The sequence below is a fragment of the Psittacula echo genome (assembly GCF_963264785.1).
Source record: "Psittacula echo genome assembly, chromosome: 16".
Taxonomy (NCBI): domain Eukaryota; kingdom Metazoa; phylum Chordata; class Aves; order Psittaciformes; family Psittacidae; genus Psittacula; species Psittacula echo.
Window position 1 is genome coordinate 7903169 of NC_137752.1, and position 12264 is coordinate 7915432.

The 12264-nt window shown below is 46.5% G+C and overlaps 1 protein-coding gene across 1 annotated transcript; it reads right to left on the reverse strand.

Annotated features, from left to right (window-relative positions):
- Positions 1 to 1664: 1664 nt before the first annotated feature.
- TLR4 (toll like receptor 4) lies at positions 1665 to 6346 on the reverse strand. The gene is made up of 3 exons (XM_080630578.1): positions 6239 to 6346; positions 5259 to 5425; positions 1665 to 4039 (listed from the first exon to the last, which is right to left on the reverse strand). Exons 1-3 carry the CDS (start codon positions 6320 to 6322, stop codon positions 1780 to 1782), a joined length of 2511 nt encoding a protein of 836 aa, XP_080486704.1. The 5' UTR covers positions 6323 to 6346; the 3' UTR covers positions 1665 to 1779.
- Between the last annotated feature and the right edge of the window lie 5918 nt (positions 6347 to 12264).

A 12264-nucleotide genomic window follows, 5' to 3' on the forward strand; every position in this document is an offset into this window, starting at 1 on the left:
TTGCTACAACAGAGCTTAGCAGATGCAAACCAAACTCCCTGTGAATGAATGCAGCATGGAGCTTAGTTTTATTAAAGCTTCATCTTATGGGTCACAAGAAACCCTAGAGAGGGCTGTGGGGTGTTTGGTAGTGTTATCTGACACAGCACAGAGGGAACTGTGACTCAGCTTTTGCCATCACCGGCCCTGGAAGCAGTTCTGCCTCTATCTTAAACAGTGTCTGATGTTGATCTCACTCATCACAGGCTTCCAGGGAGATGTTGCTGACTGGTGCTTTGAAAAGTGAGATAGATCAGGCCCTTCCTTCTGAATAAATATCAGATCTGATTCAGCACTCAATTGCTTCTGTTTTATCTCTGTGGAACATCATTGATTATAGAAGGATTTGCAAGTTTTAAACTAGAGTAATTCAGTGATTAATCCCAGCCAAAGCCTTTTGTAAATAGAGAGCGATACTCCAGCACTATTCAATATTCCACACATCAATGGAGTGCTCTGTAATATGATTCAATGGCATTTAGACTTGCCTTCCCTTTATTCAGGGCAGTGCTGGGCTACATTTAGTTTAGCTAAGCCAGGCTTTTCTGCTCTATCTCTTCTCCCTGAGAAATGTCAGGCACGTTCTCTGTGAAACAAAGGCAAATCTCTCCCATCTAGTGACTGTTCTTTTTAAGGCAGCAGCTCAAGGAAGGGCTGACCGCACATGCTGAGATGTCCACCAGGACCACAGCAGAATGGGGAGGAAGGAAGAGGTACTCTCAGCCTCATGGTAGGGTCCGAACATACCTAAAGTCCATGGGCTTGAGGCTCCTGCAGCTCCTTCCAACAGTGATTTAAAGCTGATTCAGAGAGTGGAAAAGCTTATTCTGGAACTGGCTGGCTGTAAACATCAAACCACTTTGCTCAGGCTCAATCTTGCTTATAAAGGGCAGTCCCACACAGTATATCCAGAACACTGGATAAGGAGAAGCAGTTGGAGCAAAGAAATACCTGGATTTTAAAGTATTTCTACCACTTCTTCTTGTCCGCTGACTTTTGGATCCCACAAGAAACCTCAAACCACTCTCTCAAATGCTGTATGATCTGGATATAAATTAGAGCTTCGGGTGATTGAAATATTTGGGCATTTCAACATTTGGTCTCGGTCTAAAGAAAACTGAAACAAACCTGTTGGGGGAATTTTACCACCAACAGCAACTTCCCCCCCCAACTGATACCACAGTTGCTCAGCATCACTGAGGAGCTGCTGTCAGCTGGTCGGTGGCTGTAGGACACCCCATTTCCCTCTATGGGGGTTTTCCCCTCAGTCATGGTGCCAAAGGACGCAGACCCAAGGCTTTCAGGATTCAAACCTTGTTTCTGTTTCCCATTGCTTTCAGAGCCAATCATCCTGTACCTTTGCTCTCCCCTGAGATCCTAAGCAACAGACCCTGAAGTTCCACTGAATAAATGGCCCCAGGCCCCAAACCCAGTTTCAGAGACAAACGACAGTAAGAGCAGTCCATCCATTCACCAGCCCATCAGACCTGCATGGATTGCTGGACCAGCTTTGGCTGGCATTCATAGAGCTCAGGCATGTGCAGCTCTTCCAACTGTTGTCACCCCTTAGCTTCCAAGTTCCCTTGAGAAAGGGTGACCAGCAAGGCAGGCATTTCTGTAGTGTTTCCACAGTGCCTCCATCCTCTTGCTCTGACTCCGAACAGCCACAGAAGAGCTATCTTCTGAGCCATCAGCCAAGGCCATGGTGGGAGACAGGAGAGAAGTGATCTCCCTTTCTCTTCACATGAGCTTTACCTGCTCGTGATTCCAGTTTTTGCCTTCTAGCAGGACTCCTGTCAGCTGCCTCCAGAAGATGTGCCTGCTTATCTCCTTGTTTTTCCACTCCAGGTAAGTGTTCCTCCTCAGGTATCGGGAGAGCCCCAGCTTCTGCCTTAGCAAGGCCTTATTCACTTCTTCTAGTACAATCATGATGATCCCAGCCTTTCCTTCAACCAGCTGCCAGGACTGGGCAATGTCAAACTCAAAGCTACACCATTTACTTTCCAGGAAGTTGGTGGAGATGACTGCAATGACATTTCTGCTACTCAGGAAACCTTCCTGGATGATATTGGTGACGATGGGAACCCCCGGTAGGAAATCCCTGTAGTAAAGACAAAGATGGAAGGGAGGTGTTCCTCCTTCCAAGGGTTCCACCAACTCTTTCATCACCCATTCTTGGTCTTTGCTGGAGTGGATGATAAATGCATCATAGGTGTCACCTCTTTCTGCAGAGTGCTTACACCCACTGAGCAGCACCAATGAGTAGTAGAGCTGGAAGTAGTACTTGTAAACCAGGAAGAGGAACACCACTGCAGCGAGCAACATGGTCACTGAGGATGCCACTGTGCCTACATTGAGCTGGCAGGAAGACAAATCAAAGCTCAACAGGGTCATGTTCTTCACATATGCAGGTGTATGGCATATCATGGACTCCTTGTTCTGCAGCAGCTCCTGCTTTTCCTTGATCCATTTCAGGAAGTTCTCGTACACACAAGAGCAATCAAAGAGGTTTTGAGAGATGTCCAACAGGACCAGGCTATCAGGCAGGATTTCCAGGGCTGAGTCCAAGAGAACACTCAGCTGGTTGTTGCTGAAATCCAGGGCTGTGAGGGCTTGGAGGGGCTTGTAGACCACAGGATCAAAGCTCAGTAGCTTATTGTTGCTGATGTTTAGCTCTTTGAGTTCAGAGAGGGCATCAAACGTACTTTGGTCCACATGCACCAGTTTGCAACCTGAAATGTCCAAGGTGTGGAGGTGACTCAGGTTTTTGAAGTTGTTGGCCAATTTGTTGTTCTCAAAGGAGTTGCCTGCCATCTTCAGCACTCGCAAGGAGTTCAGGCCACAGAATGTACACTGGGATTTAACATGAGTTCTGGTATGGGAAATGTCAAGGTAAATGAGTTTCTGAAGGGATAGGAAGACAGGGTAGGAGCCAGGACCAACTAACCTTGTGTGCTGAAAGTCCAAATACAACAAGCTCTTCACGTTAGTGAAATCTCCAGTCACGCTGATGTCCGCATTGAAGCTGAGGTTCAAGTGCTTCAAGTTGGGACAGTTGTGGAACTTAGGGGAACAGCAGAGAGTGAAGGAGAGGCGATTCTCACTCAAATCTAGGACCTCCAGGTTACGCAGGTCCTCAAATGTCTCCCGGAAGCTATTGAGATGTTTGCTCTTGGTAATACGAAGCACCCTCAGCTCCTTGAAAAGAGACAGCTTCGTGGCAGGCACTTGCTTAAACTTGCATTTCTTACACTCCAATTGCTTCACTTGAGAGAACATAGGAACCTTTGATATCTCCTCCAGCTGCAGGTCCACCAAGCGGATGCTGGAGACGTTGCCTAAGCAGTTAAAAAGAGTGTCTGTGTTATTCTCAAACTCCTTGAAAGAGATTAAGACAAACTCCTGTATTTGTACCTGGCACAGTCCACTCAGGAGCCCGCTCTGAAAGTCCACCAGTCTCTGTTTGTCACTGAATTCTCCTATTATTAGCCTGTTGACCTGTAAACCAGTCAGGCCTTGAAGAGAAGAGTGCATCACATTGAAGTTCTCAAAAGAAGACCTTAAAACCAGCTCACTAAGGTGAATCTTTGCGAAAGACCCTGGCTCTATACATTTGATGTAATTCAAGGAAAGCACCAGGGTGAGGTTGGCTCTGTTCACTTCCTTCAGGACATCAAGGTCTCCTCTGGAGATATGTGTGATCTTGTTAGAGAAGAAGCTCAGGTGCCTGAGAGAGGTCAAGTTGGTGAAATACTTGGGAAGCTTCAATGAAGCAATGTTGTTTTGGCCCACATTCAGCTCCTGCAGAGTATGCAAGTGGGCAATGGGGAGGTCATTCAGAGAAGTGATGCTGTTTTCTGCCAGCACTAGCTTTTTCAGGGATGTTAAGCCATAGAAGGCTGCTGGTCGCAGGTCCTGGAAGGAATTGCCAGTTAGAATTAAGGTGGAAAGTTTATGAAGACCCTTGAAGGAGTTATCTTCTATTGTCTGGAGGTGGCACCTGTGGGGCAGAGTAAAAGTGCATGAAACACTGTCTCCTTCATGTTCACTAATGCTGCAGGTTTAAGAGCTGGTGCAATGTTCTCAAGCTCAGCCTCACCATGGAGTTGGTTTGGCTTTTCAGAATGTGCAAAGGGAGCCCTTGAGCATCAGGAGAGCTCCTTCACCTCGTCCTCCCTCTTGAAATCTGAACTTCAATTGCAAAGCAAGAGACCTTGAGCAATGGTGAAAGTAAAAACTTCATGCAGGCAGCAGGAAGGAAGAATTTAGGCCAAAGAAACATTGTGATGAGCATCACTGACGGCAGAACCAACCAGATAAAGCACTCCCTTACCCCTTGCACCCTCACAGCCTTCAGATTGTTGACTCAGCCACATCTGGGCAGTCCCAGTGGCACCAGCATGATGCAGCAGTGGCAAAGCTCACCACTCTGTTTTGTTATCTGGAGAGAATAAACCCCAGGCCATGTTGTTTCTAAATGAGAAAAGGAAGATGGGAAAAAGAGGGTGGCCACATGTTTTCACAGGAGAAGATTCAGAATCTGAGACCCAAATCCGTTCCACAAGGAACTGAAGCAAAATTAGTTTCATAATCCAGCCATTGCCTTACAGTAAGCGTAAGTCACAGCCACTTCAGAGCTGTAACTGTGATGGGACTGAGTGACATCTTTCAGTGAAACAACTTACCCAGAGAAACTGCTGTCACAAGTCAATGGAAATGATATATCAATTCATATTTGCTAATAAGCCTTCCCATCTGCTCTCTCAAATATGGGAGGAGAAGGGAAAACAGCCTTCCACTGTCTGAAGGGGGCCTAGAAGGATACCGGAGAGGGACTCTTCATCAGGGACTGTAGTGGTAGGACAAGAGGTGATGGGTTCGAACTGAAACAGGGGAAGTTCAGGTTAGATATAAGGAAGAAGTTCTTTACTGTGAGGGTGCTGAGACACTGGCACAGGGTGCCCAGAGAAGCTGTGGCTGCCCCATCCCTGGCAGTGCTCAAGGCCAGGTTGGACAGACCCAGCTCTGCACAGAGGGTGTGCACTCAGTAACTGGACTTAAAAGCTGCACATCACTTGGCCATGGGGATGTGCAAGAGGCAGGCACAGGGATAAAGTTACATGGAAAGAACAGCCAAGACCAATAGACCCCAAAATAAGCAACCACAGCAGCCCAGCTGAAGCAAGATGAATCAGTATTCACATTAAAGAACTCATTACCTTGTAAGATCCAGAAGCTGCAGTTCAGGGACTGATGCAAAATACTTTGCCCTCAGTGATTTCAGGTTGCTGAAACTGAGATCCAAGTTCTGGGTGGTGTTTGGGACTTCAGAGGGGACTCCAGAGATGTTCAGTCCCATGCATCTGAAAGCTTTGGTAGGGATGACCTGTAACAGTGGCAGATCCAATCACGGTTAGCATCTGCTCTTCATGAAGTGCTAGCAAATGACGCTGTCAGGAAAGCAGGAGCAGAGTGACTAACGTTGTAGTTAACTTCTAAGTGAGCTGCCCTGAGCTTTAGGATACGCTCTTATACATCCTAAGCAGCTTCCCCACTCCTAATAGAGCCAATCCCGCTCCCCAGGAAAAGCTGCATCCCTTGATGACTGAAGCAAGTGCAAAACTACAGGATAGTGTTCCTTGAGGCTGCGGATGACCCAGCAGCAACCCTTGAGAGAGCCAGCAAAACAAACACACAGGGATGCATCCAGGACCAGCTTTCAGCTTTGTTACACTGCAGATAAGCAAGCAGCACAAATCACAGTTATTCTGTAAGTAGTAATTATTGGCAAAAGCTTGCAAAAGGCTGTTGATCAGTGCCAGGTACTTGGGGTACTGGTGAAATCACTCTAGAGCACAAAATCAGGCAAAAATAGTGTATTTTGCAGAAACTATAGACAAGGCTTGAATCTCTTCCAAAGGAAACCTGATCTATTAGATTAACTGTACTGCAGTAACCTCAGAGGTACAGAAAGGCAACAAGAAGGAATGCTTCATGCTGTTGGCTCTGGTTCTCGGGTGTTTTTGAGACCAGCATTTACCTCAAAGACTTCAATTGCCTTGGGAGCAGCCTTGGAGAGAAGATGGGCTTGTGTCAGAGAACTAACACCCAACAGACTTGATGCATGGATCTCCCAAGCCGAGGGAGAAGCTACACCAGAGAAACAGAAGGATTCTGTGCTCATATAGAGATGACATACCTCCAAACAGGGACTGAGGAGGCAGCCCACCAGCTGCAGCAGCACCACCAGTGTCCACAGGGGAAGAGCTCTTCTCCTGGGCATCTTCAGGAGGCCAGGAGTGCAGGAGAAAGCAGCATGGGTATCACTTCAGGACCAGGAGGCGGGAACCCAGGAGTGCCAAGCGTTGTATTTCACCACTCCTGCTTCTCACTGCGCGTCACTGAGAGTTGCAGAGAAGGAGGAGGGAAGTGAAACTGGTACCCCCTGGTTTCTAGGCACGTGATGAGTGAACTGCTCTTCTTGCACTACTTTAAAGACATGTTTAAATAAAACAACTGACAAGCAACACGAAGGAAAGGAAATCATGAAAGGTAGAGTTTGGATTAGAAATGAAAGAGGAGCAGGGGTTGTATCAGTGTCACTTGATTGCCTCAGATTGGATTGGAAAAACCGAGGAAACTTGTGTGAGATTTTGAGTTCAATTTCAGCAAATCCATGCTTCACATAATTCAAATCACTGCACAGATCAATGGCTCTGCCTCTGTAACCCTGCCATGCTCCAAGCAGCACCACGCTGGCAAGCAGTGAAGTGCTCAGCTGTGGCGGAGGTTTTCCTGCGCCAGGCTGCAACAGGTTTATCTCTGGCTGAGCTCTTATGAACATAACACGTAGGATTTATCCATCTGGCTGCATCTCAGTATCGCAGTCATCACAGGAACAAGGTGCACGTGGCCACGCACAAGAAGTAAATACTGGAGGTTCATTGAGTGGTGAGAACCCAGGGCCTTACAGCCCTCCTCACCCTTTCCATGGGTGGTGGGTTGCTGGGGGCAGCAGCCTGGCTGGGCTCAGAGCTGCTATCTGCCCTGGTCATACCTAAATCCATTTGAAGCCTTGCTATAACAGTGGGTACATCGCAATACCATCCTTAATTTACAGCGTAGACCCAGCTATTGTTTCTGGAAGAGGCTTTGTAAAACCTCACAGTTGGCGATATTAATTTAAACCCTTCTAATAAAGCTCCTGCCTTCATTTACACTGATAAATGGTGGTGCATTCATGTATCTACTCCTGGCTTTCTGTAGATAACTAAGGAGTGTTATTGGGTTCCAGCCATAGGGTAGCTGGGTATTATTAACACCACAGAGACAGAGAAGTTGCAAAAATGCAGGATAAGGATGGGATATTAGCCTGGAAGTAGGGAGAATAGGGAGTGACTGCTCATGGAAGTGTGTGAAGATTAATATTAGCTATAAGATATTAATCAGTTATTGGCAGATGTAAGATATTAATATGATGTATAATTTCAATGAAGGGGTTATGCAACATAAATCAGAGTCTTATCTTTATTTTTGCAGCTGCAGAGATGGCAGTTAAGGGAAAGTGTGGCTGCCCCATCCCTGGCAGTGTTCAAGGCCAGGTTGGACACAGGGGCTTGGAGCAAGCTGCTCTAGTGGAAGGTGTCCCTGTCTGTGGCAGGGGGCTGGAACTGGATAATCTTAAGGTCCTTTCCAACACAAACCAGGCTGGGATTCTGTGATAAGCTGCAATATCAGTCCAGTAGCAAGTCACTGATAAAGAAAAGGTTAAACTATGGTAGCGGAAAGGGGGATAGATTGGATTTCTTTGGCAGGTCAGTAGAGGGCCACAGACATGGAGAAATCCTAACACAACGGATGATGTCTGCACTGAAAACTACGTGGCAGCACAATGGGAGCCACACCTGACACCCTGATGTACTACCCATAGTGCCCATTCAGCAAGCAGAGCAAAAAGTTTGTTGCAATCGGGCAAGTTCTCCAAACTCCCTGTTCTGAAAAGGCGCTGGTAATTGCAGGTATTGCCTTTTCAGATGGAATCAGGAGTGAATGGAAACAATTGCTGACTGCTTCTGTGCCTGGATTAAGGAAATTGGCAGAGCATCATGTGTCTGCAGAGAGGACAAATGAGTGCATCTTTTAGTATTCAATATGCAGAACGAAGCAATCCACATTTAATTTGTATCTAAAGCTGAGATGAGCCTGAAGTATTCTCTAGAAATTACCATTTCAATGGGAACTCACTGAAGATGCTGGAGAGTTTGGGAGCATCGCAAAGTCTGTCCAACAGGGGTCAAGTGGAAAGTGCAACTTGAAGGACATTGAAAGAATGCGCTGCTTCTATCACAAGGAACAGTTTCACAATACACATCATCACTTTTTCAAGGACAAATCATACAGAAACTGCAAGGGATTGGGCACAAGCAGAAAACATGCAAGCTAGCAAATCAAACCCAGCTTAGAAACTCAATGCTGGTTAACTTCATATTCTTCAGCTTGCATACAACAATGTGCAATGCCTGCAGAAAGCCAAAATGTCTATGTAATTGCCTCTTTTGGTTCCCAAGAAGTAAAAGTATTATTTGGAATATTTTAAAGTGACAAGAATAACATCCTAAATGAAACATGATTCACTGTGCTGGGAATTTGCTGGTGGGATCATCAAAGATCTCTTAGAAAGGAGGTGTTAGAGAAAATCTGTGTTTCTAAAAACACATGTCCAAGTCATCTTCGTCCTCTGGAACATGATTATAAGTAGCATAATAGTAGACAGCATATACTAACCTCTATGACCTTAAGCAACATGTTACATAGTGTAAGAAGACCCCAACATAGGTGGACTGACAGAAACATCTTGTAGTTGCTTATATTAAAAGAAAATAACTTGTGAAGTCGAGTCAAAAAGAAAAGTTAGCTAAGCTCTTGGACAAGACAACTGGTGATAGCCGTGAGAACAGATAGGACTGATGTATCTATGGCTTCACAGCTAAGCCAGTATCACATGTATATGAACAGCTATTACCCAGAAGAGAGGATTATTTGCCTCAGCAGTCATCCTAAGCAGTTCCCCAAATCTATTTGCAAATGGACACCAAGGAACACAGCAAGAACTGTTTCAGCATTAAACAAACCAGGTCTTACTTTAAGTGCAAGGACCATCTATAACAACTATTTGGTTCTGAGTCATGCATCAGGTGGCGGAGAGCATTCCCGAGATGCTGGCATATATACATATACACAACACAGTATATGGGGACCACCACAAGAACTTCCAGAAGCACTTGAGAAGCTCAGGTGTGCATTCAAGCTACCCCAGCTGACCCAATACTGCTCTCAGATGGGTTGCAGCACTGGCCATAGGTGCCTTCCTAACTAGCACACCATCAGCTAACACAACTCAGCTTAGCAGTCACGTAAGCTGTGACTTAAACCAGGTCACATTGCAGCTGCGGTCTACGCTCAGGGTGTGTAGACAGTTACTGAGTCCTTGAGGTTAAGCTGACAATTGCCAGTGCTTATAGTCAGTAAGTCACCCACCTGCCCAAGCCTGAAAGGAAAAGCAAAAGGTAATGTCTCAAAACTTACATAGTACATTGAGTTTTCCCAGCCATTCTGCTGGGAAAAGCAATTTATATCAATCACAAGGAAAAAATAGGGGGAAAAAATATAGCTTTGAGATCCTTTTGCTGCAAATTCCACAAATACATTGCTGCTTCCCGGAATGGGTGAGTCACCACCTCACACAGCAACCGCAGACTGACCTGGATAGAGACAGTGCTGAACCACAGGCATCCTGTACCAGTGCTGGTGCACTCATCAGGACAGGTCCCTAGCACAGTGCCTTGGTGCCTGTGACTCTCACTTGCAATGCTTCCCCATAGGAATTGGGTGTAATAATCTCCCACTTGATGGAAGATCAGCCTGGAAGACCCACTGCCTTTGTTTGTACCTCTGAAGAAGAGAACCGCATTCAGATTAGAGAGGAGCTCTGCATTTAGTTTGGGGTGTTTAGACAGCTTCGCTGCTGTCTGCCCGAGCAGTGATTGACTCTCGTTACAGATCATTTAACTGCTAGTTTCAAAGCAAGGAGCATCAGTAATGCAGATTGCTTGTCATGCCTGTGACTGGAAGTGACAGGGAAGGACACAGAGGTGGAATCACAGACAGTTTCTACATGCTGTATAGCAGAGACCAAGCCCCAGCCCGTTGCCAATGGTGCCACCTAAACCAAACAGAACCCACCATAGCTATAAAGTTTCCCACTGCAGAAAAGGACAGGTACTGGTGTACAAAGGGGAAAGGAAACCCCCAGAAGCTGACATCCAGGTTAGTTTGATGAAAAGCAGCCAAGCCTACGCTGAAGTAGGTAATGTGTGTCATCAGATGGGTTATTCCCCAAAGCCAAGGTCATATGAATACCCCAGAACTATTCAAAAGCTATTAGGGAAGAACTGTGTCAAGTAACCAGGGACAAATATACAACTAGAAGAAGTGATTAATCAGTGTCAAGACAGTCACTATCTGTGGCAGCTGCTCCATATGGACTATGTCAGGTCAGTTAGGAGCCCTATATTCTACTGAAGTCAACGTTTGTTCTGGATGGTTGGAAGGACTTCACACAGATGGTGAAAGCATCCAGACTCGCTCGCCAAGCATCCATGGACAGGCAGAGAGTGACACTGGAGCCCTCTTGACTCCTGGAGAGGGGCAGGCTGGCACCAGAGAGCCCAGCAGCTCCCTCCCCTTCTGCCTTGGATGAACCATGGTCACCTCTTGGCTGGCCACAGAGCCAGGGACTCGCTGGCCATCAATCTGAGGATGTTGTCAGTGCCTTGGCATGGAATGTGCTGTGCCTGCAGCCCTGCTAAGGGTGGAATTCCACCTCAAACCAGCGCTGGCTTCTGCTACTGAAGTGAAAGGACTCATTTTCTTCTTGTTTCCCCCTCCGTTACATCCTTCTTATGGTAGCCTAATTTACACATGGTTTGTATTACTGTGGCTTTGCCTTATCCTACTCATTCCGTCTCCTTTCCCCCAGTTCTCTTGATAACAATGAGTGTGCTGCAGGGCAAGAATAATTCAGCCTACCAAACATGAGAGGTGTGCAGGGCATGCAGCACTGCAGATCTCAGGCTTTTTAAACTGGGCACAGCAAAGGTTGATGTGGGGATTCAGTGCCACCACGGAAGCATGGTTAAATACTAAACTCCTAAACTAAAATACTAGAAACAAGAGGCAGCTGTAATGAATCATGGCTCCCTGGAGGGGTTATAGAAATCTTGTTTGAGGGAAACCCAGCCAGCAATTAAGAGCAAAAAGCTGGGGAGCAGACCTGCTTACTGCAAGCAGAGAGCGCTGCCGCAGGCAGTGACCAGTGCTAAGACTCTTGGGCCTCTTGTTTATGGTTTCACTGCCATGACTTGACACTACATGACAGGAAAGTGTTGCAACAACTGCAGCAGAAAGGGCAGACCCAGCTCCTGCAAGCCATGGTGAAAGTCTTGTATGCACAGTACCTGAGAGAAAACCCCAACCAGCTCCTGGGGTTAGTGCATAGCACGCTTCGTCCATCACCTTTCGGACGCTACGGTTTTCATGCCATTTGACTCTACTAGGAGAAGAACACACGGGTATTACTTGTCCACATAGCCGAGTGCCCACTTCTCTTACTTACAAAGCAATACATTCCAAAAGAGTGATTGAGCCAGCTCCAAATGCACATTTGCATGCATTTAGAACACCGTGCTTTCGGAATCTGCAAAACCTCTGTGGCTATTACTTGTTACTTAAAGATTGATGTGTGTATGGAGTAAAACCTGAAGCCAGTGTTTAGCTGATAAAGAGGAATTTATCAGAACACCCTTTTCCTCCAAAGTTCAGTCCTGGTTGTGCATTCAAGGTTAGGCCATCCCCTTTCCACCTCCAAGTGACCCTGAGCCAGCCCAGGACCTCCGGTTCTTCCCCATGGCAAGGCAGCTTTGAGGAGTTCTGTCAGCATTTCTTTGCCCATGAGCTGCATGCACCAAGCAGGCAGGGAGGAGATATTGGAAGGGAAGTTACCCAGGAAAAAGAGCAACACAAAGAGCACAGGAAGTGCCCTGAAAGCCTGACCACAGCGAAAAGGAGGGAGGAAGGAAATGGGAGGGAAAGCAGAAGTTTCACCTCCTATGGAAATAGCAGTTCTATGGGTACTGGACTAATACCCCCAATGCTGCTGCTGTAAGA

Excerpts from the sequence above, each read along its gene's own strand:
- TLR4 (XM_080630578.1), bottom strand. The coding sequence starts at position 6,322 with ATGCCCAGGAGAAGAGCTCTTCCCCTGTGGACACTGGTGGTGCTGCTG. Across the intron at positions 5,426-6,238 it reads TCCTCAGTCCCTGTTTGGAG|GTCATCCCTACCAAAGCTTT; the intron begins GTATGTCATCTC and ends CCACTGTTACAG. Across the intron at positions 4,040-5,258 it reads CAGCTTCTGGATCTTACAAG|GTGCCACCTCCAGACAATAG; the intron begins GTAATGAGTTCT and ends TCTGCCCCACAG.